We start from the raw sequence: 27,652 nt of genomic DNA, 5'->3' as shown, positions 1-27,652 counted from the left end.
CTCATGCAAGGTGAAAACTAATCATTGACAAGATCATCTCCCTTCTTCATTGCCAAATAATTGCTAATAGACAATTACATATATTCAAAATTACTAATAGATAATTGCTTACAACAATGTATTCAAAATATTTATAAGAGGAAAAGGTATATTTATAAAATTTCAATACAAATCAAAATATTCTGGAAAGAGATATGATAATTGTTTGGATGTAAAGATTTTATAAATCTCCCCACTCATTAAAAAAAATCATAAATACATTATTTTTTGACTTTGCAAAATAAACTATAGATAAAAAAAATCATCAAAATATTCTTGAACGAAATAAATTATTTCAAACATTAGCAATGAAACAAATTATTTCAAGAGTAATCTCGACATAATAAATTATCAGAACTACCCATCAAGGTATATTTAGTAATACCTAGAGGGACACTATTAAGAATTAATTATTTGTAAGAAGTTGTGATGCCTAAAATTAAATGAAATGGATATGTAGTATAAATACTCCTGCAAACTATTGAAAATATTGTCTCTCTTCTTTGTCACCAACTAGTTATTAATAGACAATGACATACACATAAAAATATAGCACAACAATTGTAACATTTAAAAACACTACCATCCAAATCCAAACATGTAAACACACCAACCACTCAAAATATCCAAAAACAGATGTACAAACCATTCAAGGCAAGCAACACAAACTAAATTAAAGAAGAGAATGATATGGCCATGCCAAGCAAAGAAAATATAATGTGAATTTTGAAGTTAATCTCAAACATATACATAATAATGATGATCTAAAAATGTGACGCTCAACTGGAACCAACCTAGATCCATCTAACACCGGATCTATCATGTACCTAGAGGGATCAAATCCCTCGAGGTGCAAATCTTTCCTCAAGTTCTACACTCCAAAAATAAGGTTACCACCTCAAGCGTTTTGATCCCTCTCGGCACATGATAAATCTGGTGTTAGATAGATCTAAACTGGTAATAATAAAGTTGACTTTTACTAGTTAAAATATCATTGCAATGATGATGTTACACGAAATTGCAGTGGTGATACTCTTTAAAAGGTGTAATCCAATGTTTGTTTGTCATATACCCTCATAGTTCTTATTCACATGATACAAACTGGTAATAATAATGTGGACTTTTACTAGTTAAAATAACATTGCAATGACGATGTTACAAGAAATTGCAGTGGTGATACTCCTAAAAACATGTAATACATGTTTTTTTGTCATATACCCTCACAATTCTTATTCACATGATACAGTAGGTGATGTTTCTACTAAAAATTGCAGTGGTGATACTCCTAAAAAAATGTGCAAGTCGATGTTTGATTGTCATATACCCTCACGGTTCTTATTCACATGATAGAGTAGATTATTCCATGCAATGGCTTCATGGACAAGTGCTTACGTGTATTAATTATTATGTAGGAATCCCTTGTTTTTTCTCGTATATGGTTTTGTAAAGCATATCAACTTGAAAGCAAGAAGGTGTAGAGATTTTGAGGTTACGAAGCCTTTTTTTAACAACGAAAACTTCTTTATCATCATTGTAACTTATATCTAAAAAAAAGAAACAAACAAGCTGGTCACTGCTTTTGCTCATTGAATTCTACATATAATATCTAGAAACTGGAATTTCCCATCAAAGCTATGTGTGACCTAACTTCCTGAGCAGATAACAAGTTGTGGGAGGAGTTGTAGAAACTACAAATGTTTACACAGATAAGCTTGGAACAGTTGGGTGCTCATTTCTTGATAATGGAAATAGATTTTTTATTAATAAGGTTGTTGATTCAGACAAACTCCACATTGGAATCTACAATGGGCTCAAAACTTTGTTGCAATACACCAAAAGGAAGTGAGTGCTTTGGATTGAGGCTTAAGGTTATTTCTACTTTCTTTACCTCCATTTCAAGATAGTATGTGGATAAAATGTGTTATTGTCTTCTTGTATTATAATTATGAAAGATCCATTCATTAGGGGAGTTTTGAAGTCTAAAATGGGCCTCCTAAGGAAATTATAAAATAATAGTGGAAATAATAAAATAAGATTAGATGATATCATCAAATTTTAGAGGGCAAAAATAAAAACCATTTTTTCAACTCGTATTTTCAATTTATCTCTTTATAGGTTTACTCGAATTTTAAGCAGAAACACTCGTTGGATGCATAATTTGATTTCTCATCCAATGAGTACCCATGTTGCATACTTTCGATGGACCTTGTTACACGAAAAATGAGAAATACATTAAAAATGTGATCGCAATCACGTTTTTTCATGTATTTATCATTTTTTGTGTAGCAGGATCCATCAAAAGTATGCAACATGGGTACTATTTGGATGAGTAATTATTTTTTTTCACCAACGAGTACTCCCACTCAAAATTTGAGTAAAACCTTAGGGAGATAAGTTGTACATTTTTCTTTGGAGGCCCATTTTAGACCTCAAAATTCCCCTATTGTTAAATACCGATGTAACATGAGCCTAGAAGGATCCAATTTTTTCTAGTGCAATTTTTTTTTTTATGAACTGACATCATTTAAATATTGTGTATACTTATTTAACTTTTTTTTTAGATTTTTTTTATTCTTTTTCAGTAGACATGAGCAAAATTAACTTTTATGATGGACCGAGGTTACACATCATACTGGGCTGTAAAATGAGTGTCTCAGATCATACTAGGTTGTAAAATAAGCTTCTCGGCTCAATAAGACCATTACAATTTGACATGACAATAAATCATGATTATAAAATTCAGATTTAAACTCAAATTTAATTCCATTTGATATAAAAAAATTTAAAAATTTGAAAATATATATTTTTAGAAATACTAAAACAATTTTTTTTTTTTCGAATTTTTTTTTGTGCCTTGTCTCTTTGGCTGGACTATTTTTCTCTGTTTATTTTGCTATTGGAAACATTTCCTAATTTTCATGGGTAGAAATGTTGTTCCTCTCTTTAATGCTATAAAATCTGGTTAGACAAAAACACACAATTTTACCTTATCATTTTCAAAGAGATGAACTCAACGTCACATTAAAGAATTAAATTTAACTTTCAAAATTGAAATATGAATCCCATTACCATTTGATACATAATTTATATGATTAAATTTGAAAAATGAAATAATTATTCTTTTAGAACATAATTTTAAAGAAAAGATGATACAAGCAATTTGATAAGAATGGGTTGAATTCATATATTTTTTTCCAGTATGAAAAAAGCTTGATATTTATATTATATTGGAAGGAATTATACATATATCATCTTTCTAGATGCTAGTATTTCTAGAAAAGATAACTAAGAACAACTCAGAAAATATCAGATACTAATTGTGACTCAGGGGAAACCAAGAGCCAGAAAGACATTAGCGTAGCATAATTTACATATAAGCATGATACTATTCTAAACTGTTGTGGCAGAGAGAAGCATATCCAATGGTAGATACTAAAGGAATATATAACAGTCACCATTTGTTTCTGTATTGATGAAACAACCAACATATAAAGTAGTATTAGTCCCCTCCCTTGAGAAAGTCTGTAGGCACTTGTATGACCTGTAGCATTGTTTGAGCTAGTACAGAGAAAAAATGTTCATATACAAAAAATACATTTGGTTCGCAAGGATATGAAGACTGATTTGACCTGTAATAACACCATCTAGCAAGGAGTTGTAAAAGTAGACCTCGTAGAGGACATCGATTTCGCCCAATGGCCAAGCAATATATCTTCAAAAAACAAAAAAAAAAACCTTTTTGTTATCCAAAAAAAAAAATACTTTTAGACTTGCCTTGAAAAGGTTAAGACGGATTGGGGAAGCTCTCCATGTTGAATATGGCTTGCTCCCATATAATCTCTAATAGCCAGTCATCATTGTTCATTTGTAATCCTATTATGTCTGCATCTTTGTTGTAACCTCTTTCAATGTGATGCATTGTGAAGCTATCCTGAGACTTCCATAACAAATCAATTCTTTCCATCCATCCTTGTAGTCTGGGAATGTTGATTATTGCTCTTCCCATGACTTGGTCGATCATGATTTTTGAGTCACCGTATATGTGTAGCTCGGGGTTTCCAAGGAATTTTTTGAACCATAAGAGACCCTAAAGAGCTATTGCTTCAGCTTTTGTATTGGTACCATCCCTGCATCTCCAATGCATCTTGTATAACAAGTCAGCATTTATTGCAATCCAAAATTGTTGGGTCCCTATAATACTAGTGATTACCCCATTACTATTGTAGTTATACCCCTTATTTATATTGTTGTGCCCCATTGCCCCCATATTGTTATTGATGTGCCCATAGAATCCCTCTATTGTTATTTTTGTGGCTTTATATTATTATTGTTAGGTCAGCTGGATTATATTGTGACTCCTTAGACTCCTATATATAGAAAGGAGGTTTTGTCATTTGAATCATCCAAGAATTGTTCATTTATGTAATGTAAAGGAGGTTGCCCCCTCGAAGAGGCTGAATTCTAAGGCGTTGATCTATCTTTTCTATCTTTTCTTGAGCTGGTTTCATAACATTTGGTATCAGAGCTTTGGATTCTAGGGTTTCGCTGCTCCAAACAGGTCATCGTGGCATTTTCGCTATAACGTTTTTTCTGTGACGTTTCAGAAGTCACAAAAAAAACCCATTTGAGAAGAAATCGCGCTGAACCTTGGGTCCGAATTTCAGAGCTTTTCACGCGATATTTTCGGAGATATGATCTGAGGAAGTTGGTCTTTTTGCAGACTCCTGAATTACACTCAAAACAGGTGACCTGGGGAAAATCGTCATAACTTTCTTTCTGATCATCGGATTGAAATTTCGTAAGAAGGTACAGAAAGAGGACGGACTATAGTTTTCTTTTATATATTTTTCAGAGTCAAAGGTTGAAAAAGTGACACGTGGCACTTCATACAAGTTCGCTCTACTGAACTAGTCTATAATCAAGTCACTGTGGGAGATTGTGCATAACTCTTTCTTGGAGAATCCAATTTGGATCAGACTAGTGGCATTGGAAAGAGGACATAGAAGGCTACTACAGATCACAATTTCAGAACTGGATGATTCGAAATTACAGAGATACATCAGATTCAATATCAGGCTTCTACAAAGAAAAAAAAGGTGTGTAGTTTTTAATTTTTTTTTTTAATTTTTGCATAAGCTTGGTTTGAAGGAATTCAAAGGGCATAGTAAAGCATTATTATCGGTAACTGATGCCCCGAGGAAAGAAAATGCAAACACCTAGTAAGGAACCTGAAAGCTCTAGCATGACTCATGAAGAAGAGGAAGAAATGCTACATGATATATCAAAATTACAAGAACAAGTGCAACAAATGTCACGCTCACAAAAGCTAACAGATGCTAAGATAAATGGCGTGGAATCTAAGATAAAGGGCATGGAAGCTAAGATGGATGATATGAAGGCAGATTTGAGGACAAATTTGAAGACAGACATGGCAGATTTGAAGACAAATTTGACAAATTTTCTACAAGAAATACTTACTAATGGTGAAAAGGTTGTAAAGGAAACTCATGATGTGAACAAAAGAAATGTTAATCATGATTCCATAGACTCTAATGTTGGATCGAAGACCCACCATATTCCAAAAATCGATATGAGGAAGTTTGATGGCAAGGATCCCGCCACATGGATATTACAGATGGAGCAATTCTTCGATCTCAATAATGTGCAAAACACACAAAAGGTACGTATGGCAACTTTATATTTGGAACCAAATCAGTTTGTATGGTATCAATGGCTTTGCTCTCGTAAACAATTTATCACTTGGGCAATTTTTACGGAAGAATTGATAGCACATTATGAGGATACAAAAAGCAACACTTTTTTTAGCCAATTGATAAGTCTCAAACAAAAGGGTTCAATAATGGAGCACATTGAGGAGTTCCAAAAATTGAACATAAGGGTAAAAGATATTCCAGAGGAGCATAGGATTGATGTGTTCATAGGGTCTTTAAAGGATAATATCCAACATGATGTTCGACTTTGGGAACCTGATTCATTAGAGAAGGCATTCAGGTTAGCAAGAAAAATGGAAAGCAAAATTATGGCAACCAGGAAGCATACCACTCACAACTATAAAGACGGAAGTGTTGTTGCCCCTAGTCTTCCACAACCTATAAGGTTGACACCACAAAAATTGGAAGAAAAAAGAGCAAAAGGGCTTTGTTACAGTTGTGATAGCAAATACACTAAAGGTCATAAGTGTGCTGAGAAGAAATTATTCTACATAGATTGTGAAGAGGAAGAAGAAAAGGAGCAAGAAAGGTCAAAAGAAGAGGATATACTCCAGGAACAAAGCCTAGATGAAGAACAAATAAATCCGACCATATCTTGTAATGCATTGGCGGGAATTACCACTCCTCAAACCATCAAGATAGAAGGACAAATCAAGAAGAAAAAGGTAATAGTGTTGATTGATTCAGGAAGCACCCACAATTTTATTCATTGTAGGGTAGCAAAAGAATTGAATTGCTTCCTATATCCAGCACCAGAGTGTCAAGTGATGATTGCAAATGGAGGAACAATAAATTGCTCTGGAAAGTGCCATAATATCAAGCTATCCATGGGAGAATATGTATTGACTAGCCCAATGCTTTCCATTCCAATGGGAGGTGCTGATGTTGTACTAGGAGTCCAATGGCTACAATCCTTGGGTACAATAGCTTTTAATTTTCAAGAACTTTTCATCAAATTTTCTACGGAAGGAAAGGAAGTTGAATTAAGGGGTATTGCAGGGAAACCAGGAAAGATAATCAGCTCTAATGGTATGACAAAGCTTCTAAAAAAGGAGCAAAGAGGTGTAATTGCACAATTATGTTCGCTAGATGTTTCCACATTGGAATCATCTATTTCTCCAGATCTCCAAAAAGTCCTGGACAATCATTCCAAGGTATTTGAGACTCCCAAAGGTCTCCCACCTATGCGTGATCATGATCATGCTATTCATCTGATTCCAGGAAGTGTTCCTCCAAACATCAGGCCGTACAGATATCCCTATGTCCAAAAAAGTGAAATTGAACGTATGGTTGCAGAAATGCTAGAGGCTGGTATAATTCAACCGAGTCAAAGTTCTTTCTCTGCTCCAGTAGTATTGGTGCACAAGAAGGATGGATCATGGCGCATGTGTCCAGATTATAGGGAGCTCAACAAGCTCACTATTAAAGATAAGTTCCCCATTCCTGTCATTGATGAATTACTGGATGAATTGCATGGATCAATTTACTTCACCAAGTTGGATCTTCGTTCAGGATATCATCAAATCAGAATGAAGATTGAAGACATTCCGAAAACGGCATTTAGAACTCATGAGGGTCATTATGAATTTTTGGTCATGCCTTTTGGCCTTACCAATGCACCTTCAACATTTCAAGGTTTGATGAATTCAATTTTCAAACCATTCCTTAGAAAATTTGTGTTAGTATTTTTTGATGATATACTAATCTACAACAAGTCTTGGAAGGATCATGTTGAACATGTTGACAGGGTGCTACAACTATTGGAGGAGAAACAATTATATGCAAAAAGATCCAAATGTTTTTTTGGAGTCCAGGAGGTGGAATATTTGGGTCATATTGTATCTCATGAAGGAGTTAAGGTAGACCCTAGCAAAATTAAAGCCATTAAGGAATGGAAAATCCCCACATCCATAAAGCATCTGCGAGGATTTCTTGGGTTGACAGGGTATTATCGCAAGTTTGTTAAGAATTATGGGAGAATAGCAGCACCTCTAACAACATTATTGAAGAAAGATGCATTTTCATGGACTCCGGAAGCAACAAAGGCCTTTGAACATCTTAAAGAGGCAATGTGCCAAGCACCGGTCTTAGCTACACCGGACTTCACAAAAACCTTTATTGTGGAATGTGATGCTTCAGGAAATGGAATTGGTGCTGTTCTAATGCAAGATGAAAGACCCATTGCTTTTGAAAGTCGTCCAATCAAGGGAAAGTTTTTAAGCAAAGCTATTTATGAGAAGGAAATGTTGGCAATACTCCATGCACTTAAGAAATGGCGACCCTACCTAATGGGAAGACACTTCAAGGTAAAAACGGATCATGATAGCCTTAAATACTTTTTAGAACAAAGATTATCCTCTGAAGAGCAACAAAAGTGGGTCACAAAGATGTTGGGTTATGACTTTGAAATCATCTACAAAAAAGGGAAGCAAAATGTGGTGGCAGATGCACTCTCAAGAAAGGATGAGGATGTGGAAGCATTGTTGTGCACTATTTCTATTATCCAACCAGATTGGATAAATGAAGCAAGGGAGGAATGGAAGAATGACGAAGAAGTGTGGGCACTTATTCGAAAGCTACAACAAGATTCCAGTACGTCTGATACATTTAGCTGGAAAAATGATTCGTTATGGTACAAAGATCGCTTATACCTCTGTAAGAATTCCCAGCTAAAACAAAAGATTCTTATGGAATTGCACACTTCTCCCTTAGGAGGGCACTCAGGATTTTTAAAAACTTACCACAGGGTTAAGAAGGAATTTTTTTGGGATGGCCTTAAATCAGATATTCAAAAGTTTGTGGCAGAATGTTTGGTTTGCCAACAAAATAAAGTTGAAACAATTAAGACACCGGGTCTATTACAACCTTTATCCATTCCAAGCCAACGTTGGGAGGAGGTTTCAATGGATTTTATCACAGGTTTACCCAAGTCTGAGGGAAAGAGTGTCATCATGGTGGTAGTTGACAGACTTACCAAGTATGCACACTTTTGTGCATTATCACATCCATTTAAAGCCAGTACAGTTTCTACTGCATTTATGGAAACAATTCAAAAGCTACATGGAAACCCAAAGATTATTGTAAGTGACAGAGATCCCATTTTCACTGGAAATTTTTGGACAGAATTATTTTCTTGTCTTGGTACTCAGTTAGCTCATAGCTCATCTTATCATCCTCAATCTGATGGGCAAACTGAGATAGTAAACAAATGTTTGGAAGGATATCTTCGTTGCTTTGTATCTGATAAACAGACACAATGGGTCAAATGGTTGCCTCTGGCTGAATGGTGGTATAACACTTCCTTCCATACAGCAACAAAAATGACCCCATTTATGGCACTTTATGGGTATCAACCACCATCCATCACATCATATTTAAGAGAAAATTCTAAGGTTCAGGCAGTGGAACATCACATCGAACATCAACAACAAGTCCTCCAACTCTTAAAGGATAACCTCGTGTTGGCACAGAATAGAATGAAACAACAGGCAGATCAACATCGCAGTGAAAGAAGTTTTGATGTAGGTGATTGGGTATTCCTACGGCTACAACCATATAAGCAAATGTCCCTCAAGCAAGCTAAGAAGGATAATAAATTATCACCAAAGTATTATGGTCCGTACAAGGTGTTGCAAAAGATTGGTACTATGGCATACAAATTGGAGCTTCCTGCAGCTTCTCGATTGCACCCAGTTTTCCATGTTTCATGTTTAAAGAAGGTTATAGGCGACAAGCTCCCAGTTCAAACAATATTGCCAGAACTTGACGAGGAAGGAAAAATTATATTGGAACCGAAAGCAGTCACAGAAACAAGAACTCGACAGCTACGAAATCGATCAATTTCAGAGTATCTTATCAAGTGGAAGAACTTATCCGCTGAAGATTCCACATGGGAGGATGAGAATTTTATGCAGAAGTATCCAGAACTACTCAAGCGTTGAGGACAACACTTTTTTGAAGGAGAGGGGCATGTTGGGTCCCTATAATACTAGTGATTACCCCATTACTATTGTAGTTATACCCCTTATTTATATTGTTGTGCCCTCATTGCCCCCATATTGTTATTAATGTGCCCATAGAATCCCTCTATTGTTATTTTTGTGGCTTTATATTATTATTGTTAGGTCGGCTGGATTATATTGTGACTCCTTAGACTCCTATATATAGAAAGGAGGTTTTGTCATTTGAATCATCCAAGAATTGTTCATTTATGTAATGTAAAGGAGGTTGCCCCCTCGAAGAGGCTGAATTCTAAGGCGTTGATCTATCTTTTCTATCTTTTCTTGAGCTGGTTAAAATCCACATGCACATTTGTTTCCTTGTGCTGCCCCATCAAAAAAACCTATAGGGTAAGAGTAATGTAAGTCATTTTTCATTTGGATTTCTCTTTAGAGCATAATGACTGTGTAGAATAAAAAGAAAGATTTGTTATTATTTTTTCAGTGATTATAAAGAAACCATCCCTATTGTTTTGAAATATGTCTATGTTCCTCCATTTCCAGACTTCCCAGAAAAGAAGAAGAGGTATAATATGCAATGCAAGTTTCTGGGAGCTCCACCATTTCAGGGACTCTCTAATACAAGGATGTTGAATATAGGGGAAACCTATAAGAGAAGAGAATTTTTTTCCAAACCCAAGTAGTGGGAGGTCAATGTAGGAAAATGTGATCATTTTCTTCTGAGTGATTTCTACAAATGCGGCAAATGCCCGGCCCATGGCAATTTCTTTTTTGCAGGTTTTCCCAAACAAGATTCTTTTGATGGTAGACAAGCCAACTAAAAATAATAACTTTGATTGGGGATTTTGTTTTCTAGAAGGCATAAAGGGCATGATTCTCCTCTCTCCTCACAAATTTTCTTGTTAAAGTTTGGTAGATGTCTTTCACCACTAAGTTGTCTGATTGCATTTTCCCCGACCAAATTATTTTGTCCTGGGCCCTAGATCTACAAATGCCTAGATGTTTCATATAAGCTATGAGTTGCTTCCATTCTTCTTTCAAGCAATCGGTTAAACCCAGATCTTCTACATTTTTCCAGATAGGAAGGTTTCCTTGCCATTCTTTTATGGCTTGGCCCCAGAAAAAGATGCCACGGGCATTTAGGAATTGTATGAAATATGCTAATATGGACAGATTCGGGTCAGGACCCAGAATTGAATAATCTCTTCTCTTATAGGTTCCCCCTATATTCAGCATCCTTGCATTAGAGAGTCCCTGAAATGGTGGAGCTCCCAGAAACCTGCATGGCGTATTATATCTCTTCTTCTTTTCTGGGAAGTCTGGAAATGGAGGAACAGAAACATATTTCAAAATAATAGGGATGGTTTCATTATAATCACTGAAAAAATAATAACAAATCTTTCTTTTTATTCTGCACAGTCATTATGCTCTAAAGAGAAATCCAAAATGAAGAATGACTTACATTACTCTTACCCTATGGGTTTTTTTGATGGGGCAGCACAAGGAAACAAATGTGCATGTGGATTTTGGATTGCAATAAATGCTGATTTGATATACAAGATGCACTAGAGATGTGGGGATGGTACCAATACAAAAGCTGAAGCAGTAGCTCTTTGGGATCTCCTATGGTTCAACAACTTCCTTGGAAACCCCAAGCTACACATATACGGTGACTCAAAAAATCATGATCGAACAAGTTATGGGAAGAGCAACAATCAACATTCCCAAACTACAAGGATGGAGTAGTTTTCACAATTCAAACCTTCCAAATCTTTTAAGCTAAATTCATTTTTCACAATTAAAAATAAATTTTAAATATGGAAAAATCACAAACTTATCACTAACCAAATAGATCAAAACATCTGAAATTCAAACTCCCTTTAAACAAATCTAGATTGTGTCACGGTGGTTTCAGGAGGGCCGTTGAACGCATAAATTAGGGCAATTAAATAGAAGCGAACTTCACACAAGGGGAAGGCCAAGACCCTATATTATAAATCTAGTTTAAAACATTCATAAACCAAGACCTTATATTATAAGCTATATTATACAATAGGTTAAAAAATTTATAAATTAGTTTAGAAAATAATAGAAATTTTGGTAAGATTACGATAAAATATGGTAGAAATTTTTGAAAATCTTATCTTATAAGTTATATTATAAATGTAGGTTAAAAAAATTATAAATTAGTTTGCAAAATAATAAAAATTTTGGTAAGATTATGATACAGCCTAGTAGAATTTTTTGAAAGTCTAGTTTACAATTGTCAAATTTTAAGATTTTTGAAAATCTAAGTTACAGTTGTCAAACTTTAAAATTTTGGATGCACAGGGGTTCTTGATGGTGTTGAATCTATTTTCACCATCAAAGTTCTTGATGGTGTTGAATCTATTTTCACCATCAAAAAAATGATTCAAACATTTTAGCATTCTGAATTTTCGAAATTTTTTGGCCGGATTCTCGCAAGAATTTGCCGTCCCAGAAAATTTGTGATGTTGGTAGACAATGCCTATATTATAGCTGCCTTGGGGATGACCCTTGAATGCATAAATATGGGCAATTAAATAGAATACAGCTTCACACAACCCAAAGCCTAAAACCTTGTAAATTATCAACAACCCCTATATTATAGTTGCCTTGGCGATGGCCCTTGAACCCATAAATATGGGCAATTAAATAGAAGCCAACTTCACACAACCCAAAGCCTAAAACTTTGTACATTATCAAACAATAATTACGATGTTATTGACCCATTAATCACAGTGCTGGGTAATGTACTTGCTTAAATCCAGGATTGCCTAATGAGTCAATAGCACAATAAATATTGGTTGCCTTGTACGCTCACACAATGAATATTGGTTGCCTTGTACATTAGTTGGCTTCTAGAAGGCCGGGTAATGTACTTGCTTAAATCCAAGAGTGCTTAATGAGTCAATAGCACAATAAATATTGGTTGCCGTGTAAGCTCATAATGAGTCAATAGCATTGTAAATATTGGTTGCCTTGTACATTAGTTGGCTTCCAGAAGGCCCCTGAATGCATGAAGAAGGGCCATTAAATCGAACTCAACTTTGCTTCTGTCATGCAAAGTTACAAGAAAATTGTGTAAAAAGTTGCTATTTCTTAAAATTTTGATAGTTGTAATCTAGATTTATAAAATTGTTGTCAATTTTTTTTTAAAAATATGACATATTCAAATTAAATCTAGTAAATTTTTTGGAAAATCTAAATTATTACAACAAAATTAATTTTTGAGAAATCTAAACTATTGTTATAAAACTTCTAAGATTTTAAATAATTAAAATGTTTTGATAATGTTAACTCAATTTCTACTCTAAAAAATATCTATTCAAACATCCCCATAATCACATTTTTTAAAAAACCATGTGACCTCAATATACAACGCCTTACCTTCTCAAAGGCTGAGACACGCGTGACTGAATATTTCTTACAGTTGATCTCGTGACCGACACCGAAAGCTTGTAATTAAAAATTCTAAAATCGATCTGTGCATGATCTTATGTTTTCATTCTAAAATAAAATTTGACTTAATTGTTTAGGTATAATTTTATTTTAAACCGGATGTTTGGCTTCGTGCTGCGTCGGGAAGGCCATTGAACGACTAAATCGATGCCATTAAATGGAAGCCAGCTAAGTTCACACAAACCGAAGCCGAAGGCCCTGTATATGATATTACTTAGTTGACTGACTCACACAACCCAAAGCCGAACTATGAAGTATTTAGCCTTTAGGGAAAAATAAATCCAAGATACTCGGTTTTTATTTCATGACTGTTCGCACTGCTCATTTGATATTGTCCCACTCCTAATTTTATAATTGAATTATAAAAGATTAAGATTTTTCCCATGCATTAGAAAAAGGAAAGACAAGATGATCCGATCGCGGAGCCGTGGTGCAAGTCCCTCATGAGAAACGACATCGACAATCACATCATATGCGGCATCTTCTTCAAACGCGTGGATATTTTCTTTCAGAGGAAGGCAGGGAAGCGCACATTTCTATATAGTCTATATCTCTGTGCCCGCACATTATCTTATTCTTTCATTTCAATCCATCCAGATTCCAATCTCTTGCTGCAGCCTGCTTCTCCTCCATGGCGCGTTATGCAACCTGCTTCTCCTCCACGGCCCGTTATGTGTCCACTTCTCATACTCAGCAGTACTACGATGTGTTCATCAGCCATCGTGGTCCTGATCTCAAGGCTACTTTCGCCACCGATCTCTACCGTATCCTTACTGCTAAAGGATTGCAGGTCTTTCTTGACAAGCCGGAAATGCAGGTTGGACAGAAAATACCTGCCCAAATCGAATCAGCTATTGAAGCCGCGTCTGTTCATGTTGCACTTTTCTCTCCCTGCTATGCGGAATCGAAATGGTGCCTCAATGAACTCCTTTCAATGGTAAAGTCAGGAAAAACTATTATTCCTGTATTTTACAACGTTAAGCCTGAGCATCTCCGGCGGACAGAGTGGACGGGCACAGAGAAAGATGGACCGTACGCTAAAGCCCTGCGCACACACGAAAAGAAGAAACGACACGGCAGCCGAACAATTCAAGAATGGAGAAAGGTTCTTTCTGATGTTGCAGATATAAGCGGCTTGGAGCTGGATGCGTTTAACGGGTGAGGATCCGCCATTGTTCAAATCTTTATAACATTTTAAAGTTTTGATTTCTTTGACAATTCAGCTAGTCTCTTCTCGCTCATTATTTTAACGTCTGAACTATATTCAGGGACAAAGAGGAGCTACTGCGTAAAGTGGTGGAAAACGTGCTGCTAATTTGTCCACCACCGTTGGATGTGGCAAAATATCCAACTGGTTTGGAACAAAAGTTAGAAGAATTGGAAACGACAGTGCTATCAGAGCAGCGTCAGAGTAAAGACGCAGCGGGGGCCAAAGTTGTGGGGATTTGGGGTTTAGGCGGAATTGGGAAAACGACCTTGGCTAGATATTTTTTCAAGGTTAAGAGATCAAATTACGAGATTTCTTCCATTTTATTTGATGTGAAGGACAACGCTGCTAAAATAGGTCAACTAATTAAAGACTTGAAACATAAGGAAATCAAAATTGAGAGGTGGGAAGAAGGGAAAGAGATACTTCGTAACCAACTCTCATCTTGTCACGCTCTTGTAATACTAGATGACGTAGATCATGCTGATCAACTGGATGCCTTCTTACCAATTAAGAATGGCCTTAACTCCAGAAGCTTGATTTTGGTTACAACTCGCGACAGGGGTGTCCTTGAAAGTGCAGGCATATTAGAATCATCAATTTATCAGTTACAGGGGCTCAACAAACAATACTCTCGAAGGCTTTTCTGCTCTCATGCTTTCTTTCAACCAGATCCACTACCAGGATTTGGAAATTTGGTAGATGGGTTTATAGAGGCATGCCATGGATTGCCGTTATCGTTGAAAGTGATAGGGGCTCTTCTGTGTGGAAAAAACGACAACATTACTTATTGGAAAGAGTTGTTGGATGGAATTAACAAACTGCCAGCTGAAATAGAGAGCAGACTTAGAAGTAGTTACAACTCACTCAATGTAGAGAAACAACAGATATTTTTAGATATCGCTTGTTTTTGCATTGGAGAAGACAGGGACAGGTGGATAAGAATATGGCGCGGATCAGGATGGAGTGGTTCTGTAGCGTTTCGAAATCTGGAAAGCAAGTGTCTGGTTGAAATAGATAGTGGAAATATGATAAGAATGCACGATCACCTGAGAGACATGGGAAGAAACATTGCCTATTCTCCAGGATCAATGGCACGTCGTCTTCGGCATCGGATAAATAACTTTCAAGATATTAAAGAACAATTGGAGCAATCATCAACGGTATGTGCTTCAATCAACCAATCAACCGAACATATTGATGTGTCAACCATTTTCAAGATTTTATTTTTTTTCAGCCGAAAAAAATATCATTTTTCATTAATAAAAGTGATTACCATAGCTGGATTACCGTAGATGGTTTCTGATTTGCTTCCTCAAATAAACAATTTTGTCACAGATTTATCATTGTAACTCCATTTAAAACTTAATACAATATTTTACTTACATATCATATCCCCGAAATCTACTTATAATTTTACTTAAAAATCTATTAGCATAACCCTTCTGATTGTTTCTGTAGTATCTCTTTCATAGTCTCAATAAGATTCTGGTTGTTTCTGTACTATCTCTTTCATAGCCTAATAAGAATCATTACAACTTATACAAAATGCATATTATGAATGCTATGGTACATGATCTCTATAGTTCCTTCATTTACAACTGAACCTGGTTGATGTGCATAAAAGTGAATCATACATGTTTTTGCTGCAATTCCTTTTTTTTGACATGTTTGCAACCCCATTTTGTTCACGATACAAATGCCTGTATGTGATGTGATAAAAGGTCTGCTCCAAAATCTGAATGCGGCTCATCCATGCAGTACGAATCAATGAATTAAACTGAAATGATCCCTCTACCCATTCTATGCCACTTTTTGAATGCCTGTAAATCTTTAAGTTCTCAATGCCCAACCATTTTGCACATGGTAATGTTCCCCATAGCGCAATAAGTTCGGCCCCCTTTCCTCCTTCCCACCAAAAGTGGTAAAATGTACCAAATACCATTACAATATATGCCCAGTGTCCACATTTTCTTTGCTTTGTATACACGCCCCAACAAAAAAAACCAGCTGGGAGTTCCTTCCGGTGTCGATATACTTGATGGTACCTCTATGGCTTTTTCTAATAATTAGTCCAATCTCCCCAAAGTATGCAGTAGTTTTTATTATTGTTTCCCTGAAATCTGGTTCTGGTTGTTCAAAAATACTTGATGGTACCTCTATGGCTTTTTCTAATAATTATAGTAGCGTTTTTATTATGCAGTACTTTTTATTATTGTTTTCCTGATATCTGGTTCTCATTGTTCAAAGATTTTTTTGTTTCTGCGTCTCGATATCCCGAGAATATATAGAAGAGTAATGTAGAGTGTTTCTTATGTGAATGAACCACGAGGATAGACATCCCTCAATCAATCCCTGTTCGTTTGATGTTGAGTAGTGTCATAACTCCATCCCAAATAGCTGTGAGAAATGGACATTTTAAAAATAGGTAGTGTGTCCTCCATGGCTTGCAAGCATAGGGCGCTGGTCCTTGAAATCCCCTATGGATTAATATATCCCAAGTAAACACTTGGTTGTGAAGAACTAACCAATTAAAACATTTCAGCTTCCTAGGAATGTCTTAATATCATAATTTTTTTTTTTATACCACTGGAGTCTTTCCTCATATGTATCTAAAGGGAATCTAGAATATATATCATTCATCATGTGTATCTAAAGGGAATCTGGAATATATTTCTTTGACAGTATTCTGTCCCTTTTTAAGATTTGTTTATCCGGTGTAATTTGCAACATATGACTTTTGCTTGTGAATTGCAAACAGGAACCAACACAAGTGCGCGGAATTAGGTTGACCAACTACAAGATTGGAAGATCCACAGGTGATATTCAAGGGTCCAGTTCTGAGGTGTTGGGATTGAAAAAACGGTTGCTTGTAAACTGCATATGGGCAATAACACAAGTGCTCGGATTAAGGATGACCGACTACAATATTCAAGGATCCATCGGCGATATTCAAAGGTCCAATCCTGAGGTGTGGCAATTGAAAAACTTGCAACTTCTTGAAGCAGGGGGCAATGATGTAGAAAGCATATTGACTCGGGTGCAGTCATCGAAGCTCATATGGCTCCGCTGGTTTGACTGTGACTACGATGTTCTGCCATCTTCGATTCGAATGCACGATTTAAGAGTTTTTGAAGTGTACAGTCAAACATTGAAGAGATTGTGGACAAGTAAATTTCCAGTAAGTAGATGTATATGTAGTAATTTGCAATTGAGAATCACTGTAGTGTTAGCATTCTTTAATACCTGAGCAAAACGTGAACATTTCAGGTACCTGTGCACTTGACGGAGTTAATTATTTGCGCTCCACTTGTAAAGTTTCCAAAGTCATTAGGGCAGCTGGAGTGGCTGGAAAAGCTTGACGCAAAATGCAAGGATCTAACTACGTTACCAAAAGATTTTTATTTGCCCTCCTTGAAATATCTAAAGATAGAGAGCGACAAATTGGAAAGATTGTGGCAAAGCGATTTCCAGGTAACTAACTGTACACGTCGTAATGCGCAGATGAGAATAATTACTGTATTTTTATCCTTCTTGTGATTGAAACGAGAATATTTAAGAAAGCTTTAGAAACTCAGTTAAGTGGATGTACACGTTGTAATGTATGGTAGAAACGTCAACATTGCAGGCACCTCGCCAGTTGAGGGAGTTAATTGTTTATGCTCCACTTGTAGAATTTCCAAAGTCATTAGAGCTGGAGTACCTAGAAAAGCTTGTAGCAAGAAATACATCTATAGCAACGTTACCAGAAAAGTTTAATCTCCCGTCTTTGAAATATCTAGAGCTAAGGAGCAGCAAATTGCAAAGATTGTGGCAGTGCGAATCTCAGGTAAATAGATGTACTTGTAATAATTTGTACAAGATAATCATTGGGATTTTATCTCTCTTAAGATTGAAATGTGAACATTGCAGGCGCCTTTCCAGTTGCGGGCGTTAATTCTTTTTGCTCCACATGTAGAGTTTCCAAAGTCATTGCCGAAGCTGGAGCACCTAGAACTGGTTGCAGCAAATGGGATATCTCTAGCACCGGACTTCTGTTATCTACCATCTTTAAAATATCTACTTCTAAAACAGTTTGAATTGAAGATCCTTCCGGGTTTCGAGGGGGTGATAACAGAAGTACCTAACGACGAAAATGGTTTGAAATGGCGTCAGAAGTGGTCTGTCCTGGACAGCTCTGCTTGTATGTTCGAAGTTTCCATTTGCAGTTTAGCACGTCTTCGACGCATCAAACTGGATTGCCATAGTTTGGAGGTGTTTCCAAATTTCTTAAGAAATTTAACAGATCTCCAACATGTCGACCTGGCCGGGTGCGAAAGTTTGAAGAGGCTGCCAGATTCTTTGGGGAATTTCAAAAATCTCCAGCATGTCAATCTGACTAAGTGCAAGACTTTGACGACGCTGCCAGATTCTTTCGTGAATTTATCAAATCTCCAGCATCTCGATCTGGCTTGGTGTCGCGGTTTGGAGAGTCTGCCAGATTCTTTGGGGAATTTAACAACTCTCCTACACATCAATCTGCAGTTCTGTGAAAGTTTGAAAACGCTTCCAAATTCCTTTTGAAAGTTAACAAAACTGAAACACATCGACCTGTCTCATTGCAAAAATTTGAAGATACCACCAAACACCTTCGTTAATTTGACAGCTCCCATAAGCATTGGGAATCTTTCGCAACTTGAACACCTGCATTTGGAGGGTTGCTCCAGTTTGACCCTCTCTAGAAAAACACTTATTATTATGACTAAGCTTAAGTGCTTAGATCTCTCATTTTGTCTCCACAAGAAGTTATTGCCTGCCAAAATTGGTTGTCTACAGTCGTTGGAAAAGTTAAATTTGTTGGGCACAAACTTAAAAGCGCTGCCTTGTGATCTTGTATCCTTGAGGAATTTGAAAGTACTTTGTGTAGGAAGTCCTGTGTTGGAAGCGCTGCCGCCTTTTTTGGGTCGCCTAGCAAATCTAAGGGTATTGTGGCTTCGTGATTGCGACAAATTGCAATGTCTACCGCCTTCAGTTGAGTGTTTGAGTATGTTGACAGATTTGATGATATGGAATTGTGGAATCCAATACTTACCACGAGCTGTGTTGAAGATGAACAATTTAAAATACATGAGAATATGCAAGTGTCCTTTACGCGAACTGCCATTTAAAAGACTATCATTAGAGTTGAGTGAGGGATTGTTTCAGCTCCAGCTATTAGAGCTGTACCGCACAGAAGTATTGGAGGTTTCCTTTCCCCAAGGTGTTTGCCCGAAGCTTAGGCATCTGAGTGTCAAATGTTGTGAACATCTGGTAGAGGTTGGAGCATTGCCAACAACACTATATAGACTTGATCTAGCGGGTTGTGCTGCATTGAGGGAAATAAAAGGAGCTCCTGGTTTTTCAAATTTGGAAACGCTGGACATGAGCCATGGAATGATGGATTCTTCACATTATTTACCTCCAATATCCCTGTCAGAGTCCACCCTTGGAGCGATGGAGTCTTCATGTCTTGTATCTCCAATGGCCCTGTCAGAGTCCACCCCTGGATGGTATCATTTCATGTTCCCTTGGCAAGGTTGGGTCTGGACTTCACGTGATGATTCCGAACTCGAGGAGAGTGTTCAGATGGTGTCTTTCTGCGACAGTTAGGAGAAGTACAATTATGACAGCCAGCAATCTGAGGGTGGGGACGACAACGAGTAAGAGGAACTCATGCTGCACCACGGCGAGGAATCGGAGGGTGTTGACTAAAGGGAGGAAGAGGAAATGATGTTTCATCACGTCGAGGAAACTGAGGGTTACCAAGACCACGAATCTGATGGTGGTGACGACAGCGAGGAATCTGAGGTTGGTGACGACAGCCAGTAAGTGGAAGCGGAAGTAATGCTTTACCACTGCGACGGATCTGAGGAGCATGACGACAGCTAGGAATCTAAAGAGTCAATGAAGGTTTAATACAGCGAGCAACCCCGCGGTAGCACGGTTTGTTCTGCCACATTTGAAACTTCCACCTTAAGCATAACACTTTACAGTAAATTTAGAGATTCTTTTTGTAGCATGTTGTTAGTTCATGTAAAATTATTACTGCAACAATTGATTCGATATGTCTAAGTGCACCCATCACGTTCACTCAATAAATGATGAATTGTGGATGACTATTAACTTGTTATGATTGAAGACAGCCATTACTTAGATAATTCCGAATTGAAACGCTGTGCAGTGCCCATTTCTTAACTGGTTTATTCCACTCGATTACAATGAAAAGTAACTCATAACTCGTTACGATTTAAGATAGCGGTTCCTCAGATAAGTCCGAATTGAAACGCTGCCAATTTTTTCACTGATTTATTTCTCTTTATTATACCTATGGAGGGCGTGAGAGCTAACCAACCTGCGATAGAGCATTAAATGCCCGTATGGACGCCCCCTTTAACATGCATGCCTATGCCTTTCATACCTGCATCCATCGTTTATCTGGCAGCAGGACGGCCCATCACATCATGCCTTTTCCGGGAACAGGGGACCCACCACCTCCGAGCTGGTAGCACAGCGGGCATTTTCAAACCAGCGCTCGCGCCAAAAGAGCCATTTGCTCCATTCGCGCTCCCGTCGAAGCTGCTCTGCCTCTGCAACCCCTCTCGATCCCACTCACAGTGCTCACTCACCCACCTCGCAGGTCCGCTCACCGTGCTCAATCCCGGCATTCTGTACGCCCCTAGGCGTAAGGCAAATTAACCTCTGTGCTTAGAGAAAATTCGCCCGAATTTATGAATTTATGCATGCTGGCTCACCTCGCAGGGCTGCTCAGGCTATGCGCCCCCAGGCGTAAGGTGAACTGCACAGCCCCCAGGCGTAAGGTGAACTGCACAGTGAATAAATAGTACCAAAGATTGCAATTTAAAGTTCGCTAGAGTGTATATATACAATGTTTAAGGTGAATTACACAGTGTATGTATTTAGTGCTTTAGATTCTCCTTATTTATTTATGACAAGTTTGTTTCAGATTTACAGTTTTAATACAAACATTTGAAATATAAAGTTTGCCACAGCGAATATCACAAGTTTGTTTGAGACTTACAGGTTGAAGACGAACATTTATTACAAGTCTGTTTACAATTTAAAGTTCCCAGCGGTGATTGTAAAGTACTTAAGCTGAACTGCACAGTAACTGAATAGCGCTTTAGATTTGCCAATTTGGAATTTGTGTTAGTTATGTTGACTTTATTTTACATCAAATTGTTTAGCCAAAGTTTTGAAAGATAACTTATATTTACAGTTATGAATTATTTAATCAATTTATGTTAAATTTTTATTGGCTATACATGTTGGGGTCCTATTGCAGAGCTTCCTCCATACATGTATTTCAATTTGCTTTTATCTCAAGTTTGGAATTTGCCTTTGGATTGCTGAATTGCATTTTATTCGAGGTTCGAGTTCAGCGAGTTTTGGCATGTTTTGGATCGCTGAATTGCTTTTTATCCAAAGTTCAAGTGCAGCTAGTTTTGGCATGTTTTAATTTGAGTGTATATAGCTTTTACCCAGAGTTTCTGAGTCACCTCTCGCTTCAATTTGAGTGCATATAGCTTTTACCTAGAGTTTCTGAGTCACCTCTCACTTCAATTTGAGTGCATATAGCTTTTACAAGGAGTTTCTGAGTCACCATTCACTTCTGCCGCGTCTCACATGGCTCGAACATCAAGGAAAGGCTTGTCATTAACTCCTGCCGCCTCACATGGCTCGGACATCGAGGAAAGGCTCGTCATTAACGCTTCTGGGTGTAGTCTTCTTATGGATGGAGGGCCGAGGCTTCACCTTCTCTGCATGATTAGTTGTACAATTAAGTACAACCAAGAAATCTACACGAAATCTAGACAAGGGAAGTAAAGAAAGCAAAGAAAAGTTGGAAAGGAAGGCTTGAAAGCAGGGTTGGGCTGCGTACATGAAACCACCTTCACCGGAACTAAGTAGCCAGTCAGGTGAACATATTCCCAACAAAAACAGTCATGGGTGATCATCCTGGCCATTTCTTGTCCCGCAGAGGAAGCCACTTCACATTTGACAAGGTCCATAATGTTGGAAGTCTGAGACACGATCCCAACAGATGCATCACACAGAAGCATATAGTAGAGCACGGATTCTCTCTCAATTGAGGGGCTAATTCAACCTCGTTTAGCGAAATTCTAGAAATTCACAAGCATAACTTAGGAACGGAATAACTTGTTTAGCTAAATTCTATAAATTCACGAGCATACTCTAAAGGGAATGGGATAACTTGTAGACTTGTGTGATGACAAACTACAAGGCCCCAAAGTATCCTCCCTTTCTGCAGGTGTTGCTACCCATTGTCTGCCCATTGTCTTCACTGTCATTTCCATTCTCATTTGTTGTCACTAACATCACCAGATATGCAATAGAACCCTTGTTGACCATGCACTGTGCATCGAAGCCATGAGGTACCCACACGCTAACGTTGTTGTTTGTCTTGAATTACCTTTGACAAGAGAATTACAATAATCGCAAATCATTTTCACTTTGTTCTTCATGGAGATAACAGTTTCAAAATGTAGCTCTGGTAGCCCTTCTATGTGATTCTTGATAGAATAGATGTGGGGTTGGTCATAGATTTTGGGCCATCAATACCTCTTTATGTGGGTGTATTTGTCGATGTCCATATCTGATCTAGATTGAAAATGATTTGAAAACAATAAAGGCGTTGTAACTCTTTAATGTTAATTCATTAGAAATCCCTAAAACATCTCCATGATATCATAATAAATACATTTTGAAACTGTTACTGCTACGGGAAAAACAAGATTTGAATCACTAGCTACGAGTAAAACAGGTTTTGCACACACACATTGCATGGAATGTTTCAAACGTGAATGAAACAATGCAATGAAAAAATAAAATAATGCATGGAGTATTGGTTATTATTATGCCACATTTATGTATTTATCATGTTTTGCGTTTTAACTATGTGCAAAGAATGAATAGGTAAACAAGTTAACAACGTACTTTTTCCAGGATGGAGTAATAAATTTTTAATTAATGTAATTTTCCATTTTTTTTCCTCCATATAAACAATTCCTTAGGCATTTTGTTTTTTCTAATTCCGTTTGTGTTCACAAGTTCCGGAGATAACTAGTCAGTTGCGGAGTTAAAGAAGGAGCAAATCAAGGAGTAAATCATGCAAAAGGAATCTTGCATGCAATCCCATGCTCTAACTAAGAGTCCGCATGTAGGTGTGTAGTAGTTCAATCATGCAAAATGAATCTTGCATGCAGTCCCATGCTCTAACTAAGAGTCTGCATGTAGGTGTGTAGTAGTTCCAACACCCCCCCTGAACACCACTATGGGGAAAAATAGAAAATGGGCCCTGGTAACTAAGGCCAAAGGTCACCCAAAATACTGTGTAACTTGTACTAAAATTGAGGAAAGAGGGAAAACCTCGTGGGAAAAACCCCCCCTCAAAATACAATGTAATCAAAAGAAAAGAGGAAGAAAAACAGTTGCTAAGCAACAGTGTCCTTCACTCCAAGACGATCACGCAGAGAGCAAAACTTCTGCTCAGTGAATGTCTTGGTGAAGATGTCTGCAATTTGTTCTGCTGAGTGACATAACTGCAAATCAATGACCCAATCATGTACTTAGTCTCTGATGTAGTGCATATGGATCTCTATGTGCTTCATCCGCTGCCGCTGTACTAGATCCCTGCAAAATTTGAGAGTGCTCTGGTTGTCACACCAGATGACAATGGGCTGGTGGAACTGGACGCCCAACTCAGTGAGGAAGTGTTGTAGCCACAGAGCCTGAATGGTGATGTTGACTACTCCTCTGTACTCGGCCTCAGCTGAAGAGAGAGCAATAGCAGCCTGCTTCTTGCTCGACCAACAGATAGGGCCAGATCCTAGACTGAGTGAATATCCGGAGGTGGACTTGCGATCAATGTTGTCTCCTGCCCAATTAGAATCTATGAAGCCAAGGAGATTCAATGCAGTGCCTGCTGCATAGTGAATCCCGAAGGTGATGGTGCCCTGCACATATCGAAGGATGCTCTTTGCAGCATTCCAGTGTAGCTCATGCGACTCTTGCATGTATCGGGAAACTGCCCCTACTGCATATGAGAGATCTAGTCTGGAGTGGGTGAGGTACAATAAGCTCCCCACTAGCTGTCGGTAGAGAGTGTTGTCAACTAATGGAGTGTCACCTCCATCCTCAAGGCGGACCCCAGACAGAAAAGGAGTCGGTGCTGGCTTGCAGTCAGTCATGCGAAATCTCTCGAGGAGATCCCGTGCATACTTAGCCTAAGAGAGTTTGATGCCTGTGGCATCCTGGCTAATCTCAAGACCAAGAAAGAACTGTAATGGACCCATGTCCGTCATCAAGAACCTATCATGCAAGGCCCTCTTGACTGTAGCAATGGCTGAAGCCGAGCTGCCAGTGATTAGGAGATCATCTACATACAAAACTAAGATAAGAAGAGAATCATGTGTCCTAAGCATGTAAACATTCGGATCAGACTTACATCTTTCAAAGTTTTGTGATAAGAGAAAAGAATCCATCTTCGCGTACCAAGCTCTCAGGGCCTGCTTAAGGCCGTAGAGAGATTTCTTCAGTCTACAGACCAAAGATGAATCCTGAATGAAACCATGTGGCTGCTCCATGTAGATCTTCTTAGATAGGTCTCCATGAAGAAAGACATTCTTCACATCCATCTGATGTACTTCCCACCGCCGGGCAGCCGCAATGGCAAGTGTAAGGCGTATGTAATCCATCTTTGCTACTGGAGCAAAGGTCTCGTCATAATCAATGCCATGCACTTGTTGGAAGCCTTTAGCTACTAGCCTCTCTTTCCGTCTGGTGATTTGCCCATTTGCAGCACTCTTGGTCCTGTAGACCCATTTGCATCGGACAAGTTTCCTTCCTGAAGGAAGGGGGACCAGATCCCAAGTCTGGTTCTCGATGAGGGAGTTATACTCCTTCTCCATGGCAAACTCCCAAGATGGATGCCCAGTAGCCTCAGCATAAGATTGTGGATCAGAAGACTGAACCAAATGACAATGCCAGGATGGCGATGGTTTAGTGGCAGTGAGGACAAGAGGAGGCTCAATAAACTTTGAGCTAGTCCTCTGCAGATCAGAATTATCCCCCACAAGACCATTTCTAGCAGCTGGATGGTCTTTTGCATATATCTCACTTAAGCTCCTTATTCTCTGATTTATGACAGGGGAATATGATTCACTGCTGGAAGCCCGATCTGGACTTTGATGTGGATCATCATTTGCATGCACTAGATTTGTATCTGAAGACTCTATCTCTGCATCTGCATGCTCTACCTCGGCATCTGCATGCTCTGTTTCTGCATCTGAGTGTACTGAGTCATCATCTCGAACATGAGGTAGATAAAAGGTGTCTGCATGCGGTGATTGAGGTGCATGAGAGAGACTTTCCTCAAATTTGACACTTCGCTCAATGATGAGCTTGTCCGTAGAGGGAATTAGGAGACGGTATCCCTTCACACCATCAGGGTATCCAACAAAGATGCACTCAATGCTCTGTGGATCAAGAGCTTTCCTCTTTTCAGAGGGGATCCTGGCCCATGCTCTGGAGCTGAAAACACGGAAGTGGGTGACCTCCGGTTTAGTGCTGCTCCAAGCCTCAAAGGGGGTCTGATCCTTAACAAACCTATGAGGAGATATGTTCTGGATGTAGTTAGCACAATTAAGTGCTTCGGCCCATAGCTTATGAGGCAATGACTTAGCATGCAGCATGCAGGAAGCCATCTCTTTGAGAGATCGGTTCTTTCTCTCAGCAACTCCGTTCTGCTGCGGAGTGTATGGAACTGTGTACTGCAACTGTATGCCGGACTGAAGGCAAAGGTTCTGAAGTGCTTTGTTAACATATTCCCCCCCATTGTCTATACAGAGGGCTTTGATCTTTCTCTCTGACTATGTCTCAACTAGTGCTTTGAAATCTTCAAAGTGCGCAAAAACTTCAGATTTGGCCTTGAGAAGATACACCCAAGTATACCGTGAGAAATCATCAATAAATGTAAGCACATACCTTGCTTTATTGATGGAAGGATGAGGAAAAGGCCCCATGAGATCACTATGGATCAGATCTGGAGGAGAGGATGCTCTGTGAGTCTTGCCGGTGTCAAACTTTTCTCTGGGATGTTTGCCAAGGACACACCCTTCACAAACTTCTTTGGAGAAACTAATATTTGGCAAGCCTCCCACCATCTCATTCTTGCTTAGCTGCTGCATATACCTGTAATTTAAGTGACCAAACCTCTCTTGCCAAAGCCTACTATTATCATCAGCATGTGTAAGCAATAAGGAGGATTCAGATTCAAGAAATTTAGAAAATGTATACAGTCTGGCTCCATTGTTTACCTCACCAGTTGCAATTTTGGAGCTGCTCTGTAGATCATATATGTTCACTGCATCTGGAGTGAATTCCACTCTCTTTCCAGTGCCGAAATGAGTGATCTGATAAACTGAAAGCAGGTTTACCGAAAGTTTTGGAACGTGAAGCACATCTTCAAAGCTTCCATGTAAAAGTTCCACTCTACCTTTTCCGGTGACCTCAATAGGTGAGTCATCTCCCATGAGGATGGGAGGTCCTTTGCATGCATCCAAAGAGGAATAGACTTCCTTTGCAGCAACCATATGATGTGATGCACCAGAATCTATAATCCATGCAGCAGGAGAAGAATTAATTGCAACTAAAGCATGAAAATTGTTACCTTTCCTGTGTAGCGGATCCTCAGTTTTCTTCTTGGCGCCCTGAGGGATGTGGTCCCCAAGGTTGTGCTTCTGAAGGATTTCTACCATTTGGTCAATTTGTTTCTTCATGCAAGAGGATTCTGGATGGAATCCTCTTTGACAGTAGGTGCATCTGTTTCCTTTCTTCCCTTTCTCATTTCTCGAGCTGGAGGAGTCATTGAAGGGCTTGGTGTACCCTTCCTTCTTTGAATGCGCTTTTCCCTTGTCTTTTTGCTGCTGATTTTTCTGATTTGAATCAGATCTGTGACTTTTATTGTGGCTGCCATCATGCACAGCAAGTGCATGCGCTTTTCGAGGTTTGATTTTCCCCATGCCAATGAGTTTATCTTGCTCAAAAATAAGGGACTCCATAAATTCTTTGAGAGAAGGCATAGTGTAGGTTTTACCTGTTGTGAGCCTTACTGAATGAAATGTAGACACAAAGACGGAGTATTCTGGTCCAAGCTTTGACATAACAGAGAGAAC

General features: G+C 38.3%; 1 protein-coding gene across 1 annotated transcript; it reads left to right on the top strand.

Annotated features, from left to right (window-relative positions):
* The first annotated feature begins 13,844 nt into the window (after positions 1 to 13,844).
* Positions 13,845 to 18,983, top strand: LOC149216430 (TMV resistance protein N-like). Its single transcript, XM_089389953.1, has 6 exons — positions 13,845 to 14,371; positions 14,482 to 15,583; positions 17,182 to 17,601; positions 17,691 to 17,894; positions 18,049 to 18,249; positions 18,333 to 18,983. Exons 1-6 carry the CDS (start codon positions 13,845 to 13,847, stop codon positions 18,981 to 18,983), a joined length of 3,105 nt encoding a protein of 1,034 aa, XP_089246079.1.
* Positions 18,984 to 27,652: the final 8,669 nt, after the last annotated feature.

This window comes from Pinus tabuliformis, chromosome 1_1 (assembly GCF_031772625.1).
Source record: "Pinus tabuliformis cultivar Carrire ecotype Pingquan chromosome 1_1, CPIR1, whole genome shotgun sequence".
Taxonomy (NCBI): domain Eukaryota; kingdom Viridiplantae; phylum Streptophyta; class Pinopsida; order Pinales; family Pinaceae; genus Pinus; species Pinus tabuliformis.
This window is presented reverse-complemented; position numbering and strand designations above follow the sequence as displayed.